This window comes from Sminthopsis crassicaudata, chromosome 2, assembly GCF_048593235.1.
Source record: "Sminthopsis crassicaudata isolate SCR6 chromosome 2, ASM4859323v1, whole genome shotgun sequence".
In the NCBI taxonomy this organism is placed as follows: Eukaryota; Metazoa; Chordata; class Mammalia; order Dasyuromorphia; family Dasyuridae; genus Sminthopsis; species Sminthopsis crassicaudata.
Genome location: NC_133618.1, coordinates 673,293,957 through 673,314,534, shown reverse-complemented (window position 1 = coordinate 673,314,534; position 20,578 = coordinate 673,293,957). Strand labels below are relative to the sequence as shown.

Sequence of the window (20,578 nt, the reverse complement as noted above, 5' to 3'; positions counted from 1 at the left end):
ACTGAAAGGGACTTGATGGGGAGCCCCTAACTTTACAGAGGAAAGAATTGAGGTTGTCTTTTTTAAGATCTTTCCACGACTCATAACATCACTTGTTCTTGCACTCAAGGCTCTTTTTTAACCATTAAGTATCCATTCTGCTCTGAGTATTCATTATGTTTTACCTTACTCTCATCTTTCATCAAGCCACATTGGCCTGGCACTGGGGGCTAATTAATTGCTCATCAGAATCTATTCTCCTGACCCACGAGAAGATCCGCTTGGAGGAGCCCAACCCTCGCCTCCCTGAGACAAGAACTCTGGACTCCTTGGGTTATGACTGTCTGATCTGCAGGGGAGAAGCTAACCTGGTTGTAATGACGCCTGTTCTCGGCCTCACTTCCCCAGTCGTAAGCTCGGAACTCGTCTGATTGGAAAAGCTGAAATGGACAAACATGATAAATTACACCATGGAGGAGCTTCAGAGGCAAGCATTCTATAGGAGAGAGCACCGTGCCGCTCATGATGTCACTTTAAGAAGAACCCAGTCTTCCTATGGTGTGGGTGTGTATTGGGGATGGGGTCTTAGAAGGCAGGCAGAAGCACAGGCTCTCACACACACAGATACACGGAGAACCGGGCCAGAGAAAAAGAGGGACAAAGAGAGGGATGACCAGACAACAGACGCAGAGGCGCACAAAGGCACGAAGAGGAAAGGGAGAAGAAAAAGGCAAAGGCAAAGGAAGAGGAGTTAGAGAAAGAGGAGAAGAAAAAGAATGTGAAGAAAAAGGAGGAAAAGGAGGAAGAGGAAGAGAAAAAAGAGGAGAAGGAGGAGGAGGAGGAGGAACAGGAGGAGGAAAGGGAGAAGGAGAAGGAAGAAGAGAAGAAAAAGAAGATGAAGAATAAGGAAGAAGAGGAAGAGAAGAAGGAGGAGGAGGAGCAGGAGGAGAAGGAGAAGAAGAAGGAAGAAGAAGAGGAGAAGGAGAAATAGGAGGAGGAGGAGAAAGAGGGAGAGAAATCAAGCAAAAATAAAGACAACAAAAAAAGGGAGAAAATGAGACAAATGGAGACAAAGCAAAACCCAGAAGCGCAAAGAGACAGAGGAGAGAGGATAAAAGAAAGAAAGAAAATAAGAAAGAGAAAGGAGATAGGAAACAGGGAAGAGAGAAAAGAGAGAGGAAGAACTTTAGTGGTCATCTCTCTTACCTGCTTCAAATGCAGAATGTTCTGTATGGATGTCCCAGTGGGAGAATGGGAAAAGTAAATGGAAGTTCGGCTCTGAAAGAAACAAGTCACTCAGCAAATGCCATTTATAGAGATAAGGATCTCTTCTCCTAATTATTGTTCAGCAGAGAACAATTATCTTAAGATTTGGAGCTAAGATTGTAAAGTAGGGAAGCTACCTTTGACTTCTAGTCCTAGCCCTTTATTTTATGGAAATTGAGCATCACAGGGAAATTATGAAAGAGAGCTGAATTCAAGCAAAACAAGAATGAAGCATTTTTTGCTCCACTTCAGAGGACAGAACCAGGAGCAGTGGGAAAATCTGCCTGTACTGATCTCAGGAAAGCCTGCCCAAGAATGAGATTTTCCTAAGTTAGAAGAGAAAGGAATTCTGTAGAGGAAGACACTGAAGTCCAGAGGGGCTCAGCAATCCCAAAGACACACTACTACTAGCTGATGGAACTGGGATTGAACCCATTTCTTCGGATTATAAATCTAGGGCTCTGGACTACTACTGTGTCATGTAAGGAGGTCAGGGCCTACAAACCAGGACCCTCCAGGCTTCATTTCGAGAATTCTGGAATACAGGAAAAAGCTGAAGAGCTCTTGCAGGTTCGTCCATTGGGAAAAAGTTTTCCAACTTTCTTCCTATTCTGTTCTGAGGGTGTTCAACAGGTGTGGTATTATTTTGGGTCCTATCTGACTTTTGGATGGGGGACTCTAAGGAACAGGGGTCCAAGGAAATTACATCTGGAATAAAGCAGTAGAGATGGGAGTGGAGGAGGCTCAGTTGAGATGTATCACCTGGGGGAAGAAACCGTATTCAAGGGATAGACTCAGGTTTTTGTATTCTGGAAAGACATATGTTGGGGAGGGGGAGTTTGGGGGTGTGACCTCTAGAAAGGGAGACACTCAAAATAGGGAATGGGGCAAGATGGTGCAGTGGCACCCTCTTCATTTCCTGACCCCACCCTGGGTCCTCTTTCTATGCTAGGTACCTGCTCTTCTCCATTTTGATCAGGAACCTTAGGGAGAAGTCATATATTGGGATATCAGATGTGGATGCACAGAGTAATCTGAGTTTATTGCCAGCGCTGGATTAGGTCACATGGAGCTTATAAAACCCTAAAAACTAGGTATGAGCAGAAGCAGTACCAGGGAAACCAAAGAAATAGAAATCCCTTAAGGCCCTTGGGTTTTACTTACCACATTCAGATTTTTAGTATCATATCCAGCCCATAAGAAGAGAAACTCAGAACATATCCAGGACAAGATTTTCCGGCTGCATAATTCAAGAGAGGATACTTTCTTTACCGAATCTTCTAATAGGAAACCTTTGTTTCCCCATAGTTTCTGTGAACACAGCAAACAATTTGCTTTGAAAAAGAAGGTACATAACTTTTAGGGTCACATTTCACTTGCAACAATTCAAATTTCACCCGAGACAAACGAGAATAACTATAGACATATTGGCAAAGCCCTGGACACATAAAATGGTAAGAAGGAGAAAAAGGAAGAGGAGCAGGAGGAAAAGGAAAAAGAAAAGGAGAAGGAAAAGAAGGAAGAAGGGGAGGAAAAGGAAAAGGAGGAGTAGCAGGAGGAAAAGAAATCAAGTAAAAATAAAGACAACAAAAAAAGGGAGAAAACTACTAAAAAATCCTAGGAGGAAGACAAGTAGGGATTATTGCCCCCATTTTGTTGTGGTTGTTGAAGCTTTTAGAGACAGAGGAGAAGCACAGATTTAGAATTATAGGAGTCCTTAGGGGCTTTGTGGTCTAATTTTACAGTTTTCAGCAGAAACAGGTTCAAATGGATGGTTGTGCGATACACTGAATAGTGTCCCAAAGGTCTTAGTGCAGGTTGAAGTTTAATAGGATTAGAACTAGAAATCAGTTAATAGCTTTACATTACACTAAGATTTTTGAGATGTAGACTTACATGTATGTGAATAGAGGGAGATCGATTGTCTCTCCTCTGTTTCTCTTTGTCCCTGTCTCTTTCTATCATCTGTCTCAAGATCTTGCCACCATACCTCAGTTGCCATCTCAATGCCTGGAGTCTTTTTGCCATGGGATGGCCCTTGTGTCACTAGCCTCCTCCTCCTCCCCTTCATTTTTTAGCTTCCTCTGGCATATGATCTCCTCCAATTAGAATAGAACCTCTTTGAAGGCAAGGCTAAACTATCATTCTTTTTACTCATATTTGTATTTTCAAGACTTAGAGCCTGGCATATAGTTAAAACTTAATAAAGGCTTATTGTCAGTTGATTACCTATTTAATAGCAAATTCTAAAAGGCAATAATATAAAGGGAAATTCCACTCCAGATAGCAATGAGATGCATAAGATATTTTGATATTTATCTATCAAAGCACACAAAATACTTGTATAAATTCAATTACAGAATGATCCTTGAAGAAATAAAGAAAACTTGAATAGCTGAGAAAAATACTTAGTGTTCATGACTGGGACATGCCAATATAATAAAAACAATTCTACTGAAATTAATTTATAGTTGTAATGATTGAACCATCAAACTATCCATGGGGTATTTCATATGCCTTGCTAAAATGTTCATTTGGAGAAAAAAACCATTCTAGAATATCAAAGGGAAAATAACAACAACAGTAATAACCAGCATTTATATAGCACTTACTATATTCCAAATACTGCACTAAGTGCTTTATAATTATTTTGTTAGTTGATTTTCACCACAACTTTGAAGGGGAGGAAAGTGTTACTATCATCCCCACTTTACAGATGAGGGAACTCAAGATAAACAGAGGCTAAGTGATTTGTCAAAGAACACACAGCTATTGAGTGTCTAAGGCTGATTTTGAATTCAAGTCTTCCTGATTCAGGCCCAGTGTACTATATAACCCTATAGGGGTGAAGGGGGTAAAAAGATGAAAGTACTTCCAGACCTCAAAGTATATTAAAACCAGAAGTCATTAAAACATGTGATGTTGATTAAAATAGAGGAAATCAATGGAATAGACAAGACAAAGAAAAATCGGAAAAATTTGAAAATTAACATCCCAGAGTTCATGCATAAATTGCTTAGGAAAGAACTCTGTTTCTAGAAACTGCTGGAAAAAAAAGACCAGACTTGAATCCACATCTTATATCATATCACATAATAAATTCCAGAAGGATATGTGACCTTTATATTAAGTATCATATCATCAGAAAATTGGAAAAGCAACAGTTCATATAACCATCCATAGCTATTGGGAGGATATGTGTTCTTAAACCCCCCCCCCCCAAATCATAGAAACAATTATAAAAAATAAAATAAATGCCTTTGATCACAAGAAAAATGAAAAGCCTTTGGAAAAACAAAATATATGCATCTTACATAAGGAAGGAGCTGAATGGGGAAAATTGTATTTCTTTGAAAAGGGCATGCAAAATACAGACAACTAACAAAATACGCACACATATGTAACCAAATGTCATTCCCCAATTGATTGAATATATTTTTAGGCCTTTTGGGTATATTGGTTGGTATTCCTCATTTTTCCTCTTTTTTTCTCTTTTGTGCTTTAAAAAATATCATTTTTTGGGGGGGGGGATGGCTCTCTAGGTGAGAGAGGAGTAGGGTTACTGGGAGCAATTCTGGTATCATGAACAAAGATATTGGTAAAAACTTAATAAGAGAATAATACGTAATTGATTTTGAAAGGGTATGAAAACCATTCTTTATTAATGTGGGGAAAGATTGGAGTTGGGGCTAGAAAAGATCTTAAAGACCATCTTCTACAACCCCCTCATTTTATAAATGAGGAAACAGGTTGAGAGAAGGGAAAGATTTTGGCTTTTAAGATCACAGGCTTGGAGCTGAAAGGGACTCTAAAGGTCATTCCATTTTACAGCTAAGGAAACAGATTCAGAGAAAGGGGACATGATTGCTCAAAATCACCCTGGAGGCAAAAAACAGGGCCTAGATCATCTGTGCCTTGCAAAACAGAGAGGTATATGTGGGATTATAGGTTTGGAACTGGAATAGATAGTAGATGGCCAGAAACTAATGACCTCTCCAGTCACGTGGAAATTAAGAAACCAAGTAAGGATTCTAAATCAGGTTCTCTGACTCCAAAGGCTGCATTCTTTCCATTATACTCTTCCTTACCCAAGGGTAAGGAATCAATCATCAAGCATTTATTGAGAGTTAGGATACATGGATAAAGGTTGGAATAGAGGAACTGTGGGATGGGAAGCGCTGCCTACAGAAGGAATGGCTAGGTAGGACCCTGAAGTGAATGGTCCCCCACAGTTGGGGCACTTGTCACCCTAATTAAGAGTGTTGAAAAGGGGATTGAGGAGGGTTTTGGAGGAGCCAAGCACATTTTTTGCCCATAAGAAGAGAAACTCAGAACATAGCCAGGACAAGATTTTCCGGCTGCATAATTCAAGAGAGGGTACTTTCTTTACCGAATCTTCTAATAGGAAACCTTTGTTTCCCCATAGTTTCTGTGAACACAGCAAACAATTTGCTACAATCTGTATGGGAAAACTGGTTCATTTCCAGAAAGACATGTTTAAGTTTTATTACTGATGTTAATCTCCAGTCTTGAACTGGAAGAACAGGGCATTGAAACTAAATGACATCTGGCACTATGCCCTGGAGGGAGCCTTGCCTATAATATCTGGAATTTCTTCCTATTATTGAAGCCTTCCCTCTTTCAGAGCCTCATTGTAACATCCTGGGATTGTTTCAGTAGATCTTCATCATATTTGCCTACAGTGATCCTGGTGTTATTTTTAGATTTAGGAAATATGGATGTCTGAAGATCCTGTGTCTGACATTTGCTATATAGTCATGGCAAGTCATTCATGGCAAGTCATTCCCTCTAGACCTCAGTTTCTTCATCTGTAAAAGGATCATAGAACTTAGAGCTGGAAAGAAACTTGAGAGGTGACCTAATTCTCACAGTAACAGCAGGACTAGAAGGAACCTTGGAGAATCTAGCCCAATTTTGTTGCTGAGGGGCTCAGTCTGAGAGGTTGAATGCTTCCTCTGTGATCACACAAGTCAAATAAATTAGCATTTGTTAAGTGCTTTTGTTTGTATTCAAATAGTTCCTATGCCTGTTTTGGCAATTATATATTTTTTATACTATCTAGTTATTCTACATGATCTACAACAGTGTTGAATGAGATGGCTGACACACAGTGTAGTTATTTTCTCTCTTTTTTTCCCCCTGAGGCTGTGGTTAAGTGACTTGCCCAGGGTCATACAGCTAGGAAGTGTTAAGTGTCTGAGACCAGATTTGAACTCAGGTCCTCCTGAATTCAGGGCTGGTGCTCTATCCACTGCGCCACCTAGCTGCCCCCTATTTTCTTTTTTGATTAAATCTATGTTAGCTTTAACTGAAATCATAATCCTACTTTCTTACATGATAGATGCTACTCCTAATCTTTATGTTTGTGTGTATCTCTCATTTATATAGCACTTTTAAAAGCTACAAATTGTTAACTTCAAATTTTTAATCTATCATTTAATGAGTAGATTCATCCCATTCACATTCTAAGCTACAATTGCTTGTTTATTTTCTTCCTTCCTTTTCCCCTCATAGTCCTTTTCAGCCCAGCCAGAAGCTGTCCCATCCTTTCATTTTACATACTAAGAAACCAGGGCCCAAAGAAATAAGGGTCAGATGGGGTAGTTTGCACGAAAGCCAAGATTCAAACCCAGCTGTCTGACTCCAAGCTGGTTCAGGCCTATTGTATTTTCCTCAAGGCCACATGATGCTGCCAGACAGATGCTCAAGAAACTCAGGGCTCCTTACTTGCATTTTGCCTCCAACCTTCCATTCTTTGTGTGTGTGTATGTGTCTCCTAGTCCATCAAAAGGCAACTCCCTCTGGTCCACAAGTGAGGTGCCGCGGACAGTCCCCATTGGAGCTGCCGGCTGCATCTACTCTCCTGGAGTTATCTGGAGGACAAAGCTCGTCAACCTAATGATGCTCCAGAACACGAGTATCGACAGCCATATCTTTCTTCACCCCATGGCCCAATCTGTATTTCTCAGACCCTGCTTCTCAGTTAGCCTTCATTCCCTTCCCAAGTAACAAACCGGGGCCTCCATCCAGCCCTGGCCAGCTTTAGTCTCCCTCCCGGCTCTGCCTCTACACCCCTCATCAGCTCCTTCACAGATTGTCTTCCCCATTAGAATGTAAGTTCATGGAAGACAAGTTTTATCTGTCTCTCAGCCTGCATTTGTATCCCAGGCTTTTAGCACAAATCCTGGCACTGAATAGGTGCTTAATAAATGCTCGTTGCCTCCCCTTGTAAAAAGAGACTGCGGAACTATCCAAGGTCTAAATTGAGAATCCTTGAAGAAGGATGCTGAAAAATAGAAGAAGGCTTGGAGACTTAGGCCATGGGCCTGGGATCAGACACGTCATGTTCATCTGGCCGAAGTCCTTCATTATACTGAAAAGGAAACTGAGGTCTGAGGAGGGGAAGGGACTTAGGAGCGTTACCTTCCAGGGACTTACTACATTCCCATTACCTTTCCTAGTAGAAAGGTGATCAGGGGCTTCAAGGCAGGTACAGCTTGATTTTGGTTTTTGTACATACACCAGACCATTAACAAATGCTTGTGATCCACTGTAAGTCACAAAAGTACTGCTCCTCAGAGGTGGGATTTGAACCCAGAGCCTTTGGCTTTGGAACCTCCCTTCTGTCCATCACACTACAGCCACCTCCAGGAAGACCTTGCTTACAGGAAATCACTTAAATTCTTGGAGATTCAATTTCCTTAACTTTAAAACTAAGACATTGATACCTGGTCACCTTTGTTTACAAAGTTGGTGAAAGCAGCAAAAAAGTATATACAAAGTGCTTTGCAAAAAAAGTATACACAAAGTGCTTCACAAAAAAGTATACACAAAATGTTTCACAAAAAAGTATACACAAAGTGCTCCACAAAAAAGTATACACAAAGTGCTCTACAAAAAGTATACACAAAGTGCTCTGCAAAAAGTATACACAAAGTGCTCTGCAAAAAGTATACACAAAGTGCTCCACAAAAAAAGTATACACAAAGTGCTCTGCAAAAAGTATACACAAAGTGGTCTGCAAAAGAGCATACACAAAGTGCTTCTCAAAAAAAGCATACACAAAGTGCTTTGCAAACAAGTATACAAGCTCTATTAGGAAGGAATGGTGATGCATGACTCTTTCTAGGATTCTAGAGAATCCTTCTCTACAGTAGGGAAAATCCAAAATTGGAATACATATCACACACATGCACAGCAAGACATGCACAGAGACATAGTACACGTCATGCACACATGCCCATCATACAACATACACATGTGCAATACACATACACATGCACACAACCCATCATACAAAGATGCACATGCATGTGTATACACACATACACAGTTATGCCTATGCACACATGCCCACCACACACATGTACACACACAGGGCAACACATATACACATGCACACAGCAAGACATGCACAGAGACATGGTGTACATCATGCACACATGCCCATCACACAATGTACATACAAATGCATGTGTAATACATACACACATACACACAACCCATCATGCAGAGATGCACATGAATGCACACATGCACAGCTACAGCCATACACACATGTCCATCACACACACAACATACATACATGCACACAACCCATCATATAAAGATGCACATACATATGTACACATACACAGACGTGTTCCCATCTATACATCGTGCACATGTGTCAATCACACATGTATACATATATATGAGTGCAATGCATACACACATGCATGCAACCATCATACAAAGATGCACACGCGTGTATAGGTACATGTACATATACAATGAATGACTGATTAAATATGTTTGCACACATACCAGCAATCATGTTGCCTTATTTTCATCTTTTTCTTATGGTTCTTAACAGAATTTAAACTTTCCAAGACTTAGGGTCCTTGGTGTGGTGGGAATGGGGAAGCTGCCTACCTTGATGACTGACTGTGGAAGGAAAAAGAAATTGGAAAAGATGCTCTTGGGGTGTTTGAAGGATGCCACTGGACCCAGGGCAAAATTCATCTTGATTCTTCGAGCTACTTCTGGTCTAGTCGTGAAAGCAATAAACCCTGGAAAAAAAGGGGAAGATAGCCTGCTGAAGGGAGGAGCCCTGAGGTCTCATCAGTGGGGAGATACCTGGGTGTCTAGGCCCTAAGGGAAAGGTACACACTGCTGAGCCATAATTCAGCAAGTGTGGAGCTGCCAGGACCCTGGTCATTTGGCTTAACCCCCATTTTTAAAGGGGGGCTCTTTTCTTGTGGGTCCTTTAGAAGATCTAAGTCCATCTTCAAGATATATTTTGATTCTGTCTTCCTAAAGGAAGTCTTCTTTCCCCACCTTTTCCTGTCTCACCTCACCTCCTAGAAATCAGCTCAAGTCTTCATTTCATAGAAGAGGAAAATGAGGGGATGAGAGAAGAACTCATTACTTCCAGATCACAGGGCTGGTCTGTGGGAGAGCTTTCCTAAACACAGGGCCTTAGACACAGCCCTTGCCATGGGTTCTTCATATTCATTCCTTATTCTTTCCCCTCATAAATTCATTTTATATTTATATTTGATAAATGTATACATTTCTATTTCTATTGGTATCGATCGATATTTGACAAACACATATTCACATAAGACTCTCTTGGGGGGAATGGTCCAAAAGATGAATGAAAAATAATCTCATCCACAATCAGGAGGTTGGAGCTGGTGCTTCTGAGGATTCTTCCAGGGTGGCTCCCTTATCCTTGGAATGCTCTCCTTCCTCATCCTTGTCTCCTGATCTCCCTAGTTTCCTTTAAGTCCAACCCAAGACCTTTTCTCAGGAAGCCTTTCCCAGTCTCATTATTCTACTATCTTCTCTTATGCACTTTCTGTTTACCTAACTTGTTTTCATATCTTCTCTCCTATTCCATTGGGAGCTCCTGAGGGTGGGACTGTTACCTGCTTCTTTTTGTGTTTCAGTGATTAGCACAGGGGCTGGCACATATGGGCACTTAATAAATGCTTTTTGACTGCCTAAATGCCAGAGGGCACAGTCAAAAGAATCATGGACCGGTGTTAGAAGACCTTGGTTAGAATTCTGATGCTGCTATTACTGTGTGACCTTGGACAGAGCACTTTTCTGCATCTGTAAACCAAGGCGTTTGAGCTAGAGAACCCTTATGGTCACCGGCAGCTCTGTGTCCATGATCCCAAGACTTCCTCTTCTGTGTTCCATGATACCTGCCACTCAGCAGCCTCTGACTAGTGGGAAGAACTCTCCAAAGCATCCATCAGACCTTCACTCAGTCTTTTCTAAGCATACCTATTGTGGTGCCCAATGAATGGCCAACAAAATACAGCTTCTCTTGTCCAGTCTTTTGTACGATGAAATTGATCACGCTTGGGAGGTCATACTTGGCCATTTCATCAAAACTAGAAAAAAGAAAGGAGATCAAAGTTGTAGTTTGAATCCAGAGGGCTTGATTGCTGAACATTTGTTGGAACCAAACTAAAATAGGTCTTCCTACTCAGATTTTCTTTAATCAATTCTTCAACTATCTCAGCATAATAGATCCAGGAAGAGTTTATGAGTGTCTATTTTCTGGGTCCCAGCCTAGGTGAGTCAGAACTCATTATAAGAACGATAGCCCGAGGAGGTGAATTGTTGGCCAAAGCCATTCACAAGGACCAGTTACTGCAGAAAGGAAGGCAAAGCTGTCAACCCCCGTTTCCCCATATTTCCCAACTCCAAAAATAAACAAACAATAAATAGATGAATAATTAGATAGATGAGTGAATGAATAGACAAACAAATGAACAAATAGCCAGATAAATAAATACAAAGATGGATAAATAAATAAATAAATGGATGAGCACATTCTGAAGTTGTGTGATGCAAGTCAAAAGATCTGAATTCAAATTCTGCTTCAGTCACTTATTAGCTTTCTATGTGATTTTGTCCAAGGCTTCCATTTGCGTTTCTTACATCTCTCAAATGAGGAGATTGAATGTACTGTTTAACCATCCCAGTGTTATCAAAAGGCTGTGTAGTACAATGGGGAAAGAACCGCATTGGAATCATGAAAACTCAGTGAACTCATTATAATCAGATCAGCAGAATACCCTGAGTTGGAAGTTACAGCTGTAATAAATGGTCAAATGAATGAAAAAGCATTTACTGGCCATTACTATGTTCCAGGCACTACTGAAACCACACTAATACTTGACATTTATATTGTGCTTTGAGATTTGCAAAGGACTTTACATAAATCATCTCATTTGAAATCTATAGAGCTCTGTGAGAGAGGTACATCATCCTTAATTATTATGATTATTGTCCTCATTTTTGAAGAAATTGACTCAGCAATATTAAGTAGCTTTCTCAGGGTCACACATCTAGGAAATGTCAGAGACAAAAAGCTCCTGACTCTATGGATCATAATTTAGAAGGAAAAAAGAAAATAGTGACTTTCTAGTTCAACCACCCTCACTTTACAGATAAGGAAACTGAGGCATAGAGAAGTGAGAGGGATTTGGCCTCCTAAAATTTAGAGCTGAAAGGAACTTTCAAGAGACATATGGTACATTAGAAGTGCTGAGTCCAAATTCTTTTCCTATGTGAGCCTGGACAATCTGTTAAGTCTTGTACCTCAGTTTCCTCATCTGTAAAATAAGATTGGATTGGATGGCCTCTGAGATCCCTTTAGATGTAGAGCTATTACCCTGAGTGCCTTCAGATCATAGATGAAGAAACTGAGTCCTAAAGAGGACAAATGCCTTGCCCAGGGTTAGGGGCAGAAGAGCTGATATTTGAACTCATGCAGTCTGATTTCCAAAACTCTTCCCCTTTGTTTTCTCACTTCTCTCACACCATTTAATTCCTGATCTTTTCTTGAAGCCTTGTTTACCTGAAAGCCCAGAATTCTTCTTGCTCTGCTGAAAGGGTCTTGTGTCTTCTGGACCAAGTGTTGCCCCGGCTGTTGCCCATCCACACATCATACCCAGCATCTGCTAGAAGAAAACCTAAGCTCATGTTCGGCTTGTTCAGGAGCCAGGAGGCATTATCTGCAAACAGGGCATGTTGCAAATACACCACAGGCCTTGGACCTGAAATGTTGGAAGAGAGAGAGAGAAAGTAAGTGCCAAAGTAAGGCAAATAATAGTTTGGAAAAAACATAGGATGCAAGGCTGGAAGGAACTTTGGAGCTCTTCTAATTTAAATATCTCACCCCCCCCCACCCCCATCCATCCCCCGGGCCAGGAGTAAGCTAACCTTTAAAGTGGAAAAGAGACTCATTCAAGGCCACAGGTGTTAAGTGGATCCTTCAAGCCAGAAAAATCAAGCACATTTATTTCAAGTTACAAGGACAAAAGAAGTTTTAAAGTATAGCAGAGTGAAGGCTCTATCTGGTCTGTCCCTAGTGTAACTTCACTGTCATGGAATGAAATCCCAAACCAATGGAAAAATTGGTCTTGATTACTTAGTCTATAACAGAAGAGTACATGTCAGGAGAGCAGTGACCACACCTCTCCTTAGATCACATGACCTTAAAAGAACTGACAACTTACAGACTCGTAGAATTAGCTCTGTAAACAACAGCATAAAAATTCTGAAGGTTGGAACAGTGTTCTCTCTCCATACATGGAACAAAGTCTAACTTTAGCATAAAGTTAAAAATCAAGAAATAGACTGGAAAAATAAGCAAATTACAAAATAAGAACCTGACATAGAAAGTTATAATGGAGACAGCAAAGATCAAAACACAAAGACATGAAATCAAAGTAGATACATGTAAAGCCTCAAAGAAAAATGTGAATTAGTCTAAGACCCTGGGGAAGCTTAAAAAAAAAAAGATTTTAAGAATCAAATAAAGGAGAGATGGCAAAAAATTTGGGAAAAGAAATGACTGATAAAAAAGAATCAACAGGTTGGTAAAGGAGGTGCCAAAAATACTGAAGAAAATAACACCTTAATAAACAAAATAGGTAAATGGTAAAAGAGACACAAAAATACACTGAAGAGGCAAACACCTTAAAAAACAATATTGCCCAAATGGAAAAGGTGGTATAAAAATTCTTTGAAGAAAAGACTTCAATAAAAAGCATAAGTGGGCAAATGGAAAAGAGGTGCAAAAATTCATGGGAAAAATATCTTAAACAGTTGAATTAGACAAATTATAAAGAAAATAAAAAGATCACTAAGAAAAAAATCCTTAAAAATTAGAATTAGCCAAATGAAAACTAATGATTCCATGAGATATCAAGAAACAATAAAATAAAAAGAATGAAAAAATAGAAGAAAATGCAAAATATCTCATTGGAGAAATAATTGACTTTCAAAGTTGTTCAAGGAGAGATGATTTAAAAATTACTAGGCTATATGTAAGCTGTGACTTTGTAAAGAGAGAGAGAGAGAGAGAGAGAGAGAGAGAGAGAGAGAGAGAGAGTGCCTAGACATTGTCTTTTAAGAAATTGTCAAGGAAAACTGCTTGGTATCCTAGAGTCAGAGTGAGAGAATCCATTAATCACCTCTAAATAAAGATCCTAAAATTAAAATTCCCCAAAATATAATAGCCAAATTCCAGAACTTCCAGGTCAAGGGAAAAATAATGGAAGTCCATGACCATGTATGGGGGCATTAAAAAACCTCATCAAATGCCTCCAAAAGCAGAAATATTAAATGCATTATTTTCAGAAAATGTAATAAAAATTGCATTTAATAAAAAGTTGTGGGTACATAGATACAAAATTAATTGAAAACTAAATAATCTAATCTTGAAAAAGAATGGGTCAAAGAATAAATCATGGAAACAATAATTTCATTCTCGTTGTTCAATTGTTTAGTTATATATGATTCTTTGTGATCCCATGGACCATAACACTTAGTATCTTCTATTCTCCCCTATGGTTATATGGTTGGTTGATGTCTTTCATTCTCAAAGAGGACCAAAATGACATCACTATAACAGAATCAAGTTAAAGTGGCTGATCAGATCAGTATAAGCTTGGAATGCTCTACCACATGTTAGACATAAATAGTCCTTATGAATATTTGGAATGGCTTTTCTAATTTGTGCATCTGACATTTCCTCTGAATCAATTCACTTCTGCTTTGCACCTTCTTTGATGAGGGCATGACACCCTGGGTGTTCCTGTGCCAGGGTCTCTCTTGTCAGACAATCAATATTAAAGTTCTTAAAGAGAGACCTTGCTTTTTCTGACCACTTTGTGAGTGCTTGCTCTATGAGAGTTTTCCATAATAAAATGTGGCAAGCACATACTTGAACAATATGGCCAGCCCAATGGAGTTGTCCTTTCTTTTTTTTAATTAATTTTATAATTATACATTTTTTGATAGTATATATGAATGAGTAATTTTTATAACATTATCCCTTGTATTCATTTTTCCAGATTTTCCCCTCCCTCCCTCTACTCCCTCCTCTAGATGATAGGCAATCTCATACATTTTACATGTATTACAGTATAACCTAGATATAATATATGTGTGTAAATCCAATTTTCTTGTTGCACGTTAAGTATTGGATTCCGAAGGTATAAGTAACCTGGGTAGATAGACAGTAGTGCTAGCAGTTTACATTCACTTCCCAGTGTTCCTTCTCTGGGTGTAGTTGTTTCTGTCCATCATTGATCAGCTGGAAGTAAGTTGGATCTTCTTTATGTTGAAGATATCCACTTCCATCAGAATACATCTTCATACAGTATTGTTGTTGAAGTGTATAGTGATCTTCTGGTTCTGCTCATTTCACTCAGCATCAGTTCATGCAAGTCTCTCCAAGCCTTTCTGAATTCGTCCTGCTGGTCATTTCTTATTGAACAATAATATTCCATAACAGTCATATACCATAATTTCCCAACCATTCTCCAATTGATGAACATCCATTCATCTTCCAGTTTCTAGCCACTATGAAAAGAGCTGCTACAAACATTTTGGCACATACAGGTCCCTTTCCCCTCTTTAGTATTTCTTTGGGATATAAGCCCAGTAGTAGCACTGCTAGATCAAAGGGTATGCACAGTTTGATAACTTTTTGGGCATAGTTCCAGATTGCTCTCCAGAATGGCCGGATTCTTTCACAACTCCACCAACAATGCATCAGTGTCCCAGTTTTCGCACATCCCCTCCAACATTCATCATTATTTGTTCCTGTCATCTTAGCTAATCTGACAGGTGTGTCAGTAGTGATTTGGAACACTCTTTCAAAAGAGTGGATATAGTTTCAATTTCTTTATCTGAGAATTGTCTGTTCATATCCTTTGACCATTTATCAATTGGAGAATGGTTTGATTTCTTATAAATTAGGATCAATTCTCTATATATTTTGGAAATGAGACCTTTATCAGAACCTTTAACTGTAAAAATATTTTTCCAATTTGTTACTTCCCTTCTAATCTTGTTTGCATTAGTATTGTTTGTACAGAAACTTTTTAGTTTGATGAAATCAACATCTTCTATTTTGTGATCAATAATGATCTCTAGTTCTTCTCTAGTCATAAATTCCTTCCTCCTCCACAGGTCTGAGAGGTAGACTATCCTCTATTCCTCTAATCTATTTATGATCTCATTCTTTATGCCTAAATCATAGACCCATTTTGATCTTATCTTGGTATATGGTGTTAAGTGTGGATCCATATCTAATTTCTGGCATACTAATTTCCAGTTTTCCCAACAGTTTTTTTTTCAAATAATGAATTTTTATCCCTAATGTTGGTATCTTTGGGTTTATCAAACACTAGATTGCTATAGTTGTACCTTTTTTTGTCCTTTGTACCTAATCTGTTCCACTGATCAACCGGTCTATTTCTTAGCCAATACCAAATGGTTTTGGTGACTGCTGCTATATAATATAGCTTTAGATCAGGTATACCTAGACCACCTTCATCTGACTTTTTTTTCATTAATTCCCTTGAAATTCTCGACCTTTTATTCTTCCATATGAACTTTGTTGTTATTTTTTCTAGGTCACTAAAATAGTTTCTTGGGAGTCTGATTGGTATAGCACTAAATAAATAGATTAGTTTGGGGAGTATTGTCGTCTTTATTATATTCGCTCGGCTTATCCAGGAGTACTGGATGTCGGAGTTGTCCTTTCTGCAATAGAGATGGAATGCTTGGCAATTTAGTTTTAAAAATAACCCTGGTCTTTGATATCTTATCCTGCCAGGTGATCTTCAGAATCTTCCACAAATCAAATTTGACATAACAGTAAATAGCTTGAATTAATTTCTTTAAGTATTGAGTGATTTGATTTCCTTGCTATCTAAGAGACTTTCATAAGTCTTCTCCAGCAGCAAAAATTAAGTTGATTCTGTGGCACTTAGCTTTCCCATTATAGTTTGACTGCCATGGCCATATATTCCTAGTGGAAAAACCGTAACTTTGACAGCAAGGTGATGCCTCTGCATTTAATAAACTGTCCAAATTTGCTTTGTTTTTCTTTCTAAGGAACAAACCCCTTTTAATTTCATGGCTGTTGTCATTCTGAAATGATCTTTGAATGAGATTTGAGATATAATTTGATACTGTTTCCTTGTCTTCTCCTGTTTTCCAGGGAGTGATGGAAACAGTTGCAAAGAGGTTTTCTTTTTAACGTTAAGTTTTAAGCCAGCTTTTGCATTCTATTCTTTTATCCTCATCAAGAGGCATTTTAATTCATTTTAATTTCTCTTTAATTTCTGCCACCATAGTGATATCATTTGTATATCAGAGATTTTTGATAATTCTCCTGATAACCTGAATTCCAGTTTTTGATTCACCCAACATGGCACTTCATATGATATTCTCTGCATATAAGTCAAATAAATAAGGTGATAATATACAGCCCTATTGTACTTCTTTTTCAATTTTAAGCCAAATGTTCCACATTCAGTTCTAACTGCTGTTTCTTGGCCCACATACAGGCTCCTCAGGAAACAAATAAGAGGACTTGGTACTCCTATCTCTTTGAGAATTTAGCACCTTATGTTGTGATAACACAAAGTCTTTACTGTAGCCATAGAAACAGATTTTTTTTCTGGAACTCTCTTGATTTTTCCAGAATCCAGAAGATATTGGCAATGACTATTCTTTCACAGCATGACTAGTATGCAAATATGTTTTGCATGATTGTACATGTATAACAAAATAAAATTGCTTATTTTCTCAATGAGAGGGGGATGGAGGAAGAGAGGAAGAGAATTTGAAACTCAAAATTTAAAAAAAAGTCAAGTTTTTATATCTAATTAAAAAATAAAATATTAAAATAAAATCTCAAATTCTGAAGTGGTAGAGCCAACAAAAAAAATCAAGGTGAGGTATTTCTCTAGCCTAAGGCAACTTGGAAAATTTTCAAAAAAAGGTCTGTGACACAGAGGTGGGAGTTGGCCTAGAGAATGATTCATACTGCTGCAATACCAGCAGGAGGCCTTGGAAGTAGGTTCCATAGCTTCAGCAGCAACTTTGGGAACTTCCAGTCCAAAGATAATAAAGGAGTTGAACAACTGGGCAGAAAGACTATAGGAGACCTTTTATTGGTGCCAATCTTGTTGCATTGCCTATATACAATTTCAAATTGTAGTTCAGGGGAAAGAAAAACATTAGCACTTGCTCTCCCAAGAGATAAAAGACCCTAAACACAGTTCCATGGCCAAAATAAAGATAGACTTGCAGCCATGGGAGAGCAGGGGAAATGGTCATACTTCTAGAACCAAGAAAAATGCTAGCACTTTTGGTTGCAGGGAAAAGAAGTCTGTTCCTGAGTAAAGACCAGAATGCAGGATGAGAAAGCAGTTACTACACCTGTCCTAATCATACCACCTTAAAGGAACCCAAGACTTATAGATTTCCCAGAATTAGCTCTGAAAACAGCAACAGAAAAAAAAAAAAAAACACCTGAATCTTGGAACAGTAACTCTCCTACCCTGGGAGCAGAACCCAACTTTAATATAATGTTGAAAACCTAGAGATCAGCTGGGTAAATGAGCAAACAACAACAAAAGAATCTAAGCATAAAAATCTACTATGGTGACAGAGAAGATCAAGAACAAAAAATAAAGACCAGAAAAAGACCAAAAAAAAAAAAAAAAAAAAAAAAAAAAGGCCTAATCTTAAAAGAAGCCACAAAATTCACTTTAGATAAGAACTCCTTAAAAAGCAGACTTGGCTAAATAGGGAAAAGGGGCAACAAAGCTCATTGTAGAAAAAATTCTTTAAAATTAGAATTGGGCAATTGGAAGCTAATAATCCCATGAGATGTCAAGAAATAATAAAACAAAGTAAGAAAAATAAACAATTGAAGAAAATATGAAATATCTTAACAGAAAAAAGTGACCTTGAAAGCAGATCAAGAAGTTATTTAAGAATTATTGAACTACCGAAAACATATTTTTTAAAGAGTCTAGTCATCATATTTCATGAAATCATTAAGGAAAACTGTCCTGATATTCTAAGACCAGAAGGTAAAATAGAAATTGAAAAAAAAAATCCATCAATCACCTCCTGAAAGAGACTCCAAAATGAAAGCAACCAGGAATATTATAGATAAATTCCAGCACTCCCAGGTCAAGTAGAAACTATTGCAACCAGTCTTAAAAAAGAAACAATTCAAATATGTGGAGAATTACATTTACAAATTAATTTATACAAAGTCAGAATTATACAAGATTTAGTAGCTTCCACATTAAAGGAGTAGAGGGGTTTGAAAATGATATTCTGAAAGATAAATTAGCTAGGAGTACAAGCAATAATCATCTACTAAGCAAATCTTAGTATAATACTATTGGGGGAAAATAAATAATTAATAAACTTAGGGGCTTTCAAACATTTCTGATGAAAATACTAGAGCTGAATAAAAAATTAATATTCAAAAATACAAAAGCGCAAACGGTAACTATATAAGAGAAATAATAAATGATTTAATCTATTTGAACCATTTACATTCCTACATGAAAAGAAGATAATTGGGTATATGTAGATCTAGAGTATGAATATGAATTGATTTATATCCATAAAAATACAAATTGCCCATATTAAAAAAGAAAAAAATAATGACTATTTTGTGAAGAAAAAATATTTTCACAAAACATAATACCCATTCCTATTAAACAGATTAGAGAACATAGGAATAAATAGATCTTTCCTTAAAATACCAAGTAGTATATATCTAAAATGATCAGCATGCTTATCTGTAAGGGGACTAAACTAGAAGACTCCCAGTAACATCAAGGGGGAAGCAAGGATTTCCATTATCACAACTATTATTCAATATACTAGAACTGAAAAGAGCTAATATTAGAAGTGTTAGCTAGAGCAATAAGAAAAAGAAACCAAAGGGATTAAAAAAGGCAATGAGGAAACAAAACTATCACTATTTACAGATGATATCAAGATAAGCTTAGATTATCCTAAAGAATCAACTAAAAATAATTGAAATAATTAACTTTATCAAAGTAGCAGTATATAAAAAACTCACAAGCATTTATATTACCAACAAAGTCCAGCAGCATGAGATAAAAAGAAAAATTCCATTTCTATTGACAATATAAAATACTTGGGAGACTATCTGCCAAGACAAACCTAGGAACTAAATAAACACACTTCCAAAACATTTTGTACACAAAGGTAGATCTAAACATTTGGGAAAATATCAGTTGCTCATAGGTAAGCTGAGTCAATATGATAAAAATGATAATTCTATCTAAATTTATTTACTTTTTCAGTACCATAACAATTAAATTACCAAAAATTAGTTTATGAAGCTGGAAAAAATATAACAAAATTCATCTGGAAGAACGAAAGATCAAGACTATCAAGAGAATTGATAGAAAAAATAAAAGAAAGTGGCTTAGTCATATCATATCTCAAAATGTATTATAAAATATTAATTAGAAGATAATATAATACTGTTTAAGAAATAAAGTGATGGATCCATGGAATAAATTAAGTACACAATACTTTGTAGAAAATAATCATGATAATCTATTGTTTAACAAACCCCCAAACCCAAGCTTTTGTGATAACAACTCATATTTGATAAAAATGTTTGGGAAAGTGAAAACTTAAGAACAGTATGGCAGAACTAAGCATATATAAACATCTTACAACATAATAATTCCAAGATTAGAACATAACAAGTACATGCTTTTGACATCAAGGAATGATACAATCAGCAAGTTTGGGGAGCATGGAACAATTTACCTGTCAGATCTATGGAAAAAGGAATAATTTATGACCAAACAGAAGACATAGAGTATTGCAGATTGTTAAACATATAATTTTAATTATATTACATTAAAAAGATTCTACACAAAATATTAATGCAACCAAGACCAGAAGAAATGCAGAAAACTGGAGAAATTTTTTT

General features: G+C 37.6%; 1 protein-coding gene across 1 annotated transcript in view; it reads right to left on the bottom strand.

Moving 5' to 3' along the window:
• Positions 1–20,578, bottom strand: part of LOC141559055 (lipase member N-like) — a 32,712-nt gene that overhangs the window by 6,726 nt on the left and 5,408 nt on the right. Inside the window, exons 3-8 of the mRNA XM_074297096.1 lie at positions 12,128–12,326; positions 10,543–10,652; positions 9,181–9,317; positions 2,410–2,556; positions 1,186–1,257; positions 348–419 (exon numbers count right to left, since the gene is read on the bottom strand). Coding sequence (XP_074153197.1) covers positions 348–419; positions 1,186–1,257; positions 2,410–2,556; positions 9,181–9,317; positions 10,543–10,652; positions 12,128–12,326 — 737 coding nt within the window. The remainder of the gene's footprint in view (positions 1–347; positions 420–1,185; positions 1,258–2,409; positions 2,557–9,180; positions 9,318–10,542; positions 10,653–12,127; positions 12,327–20,578) is intronic.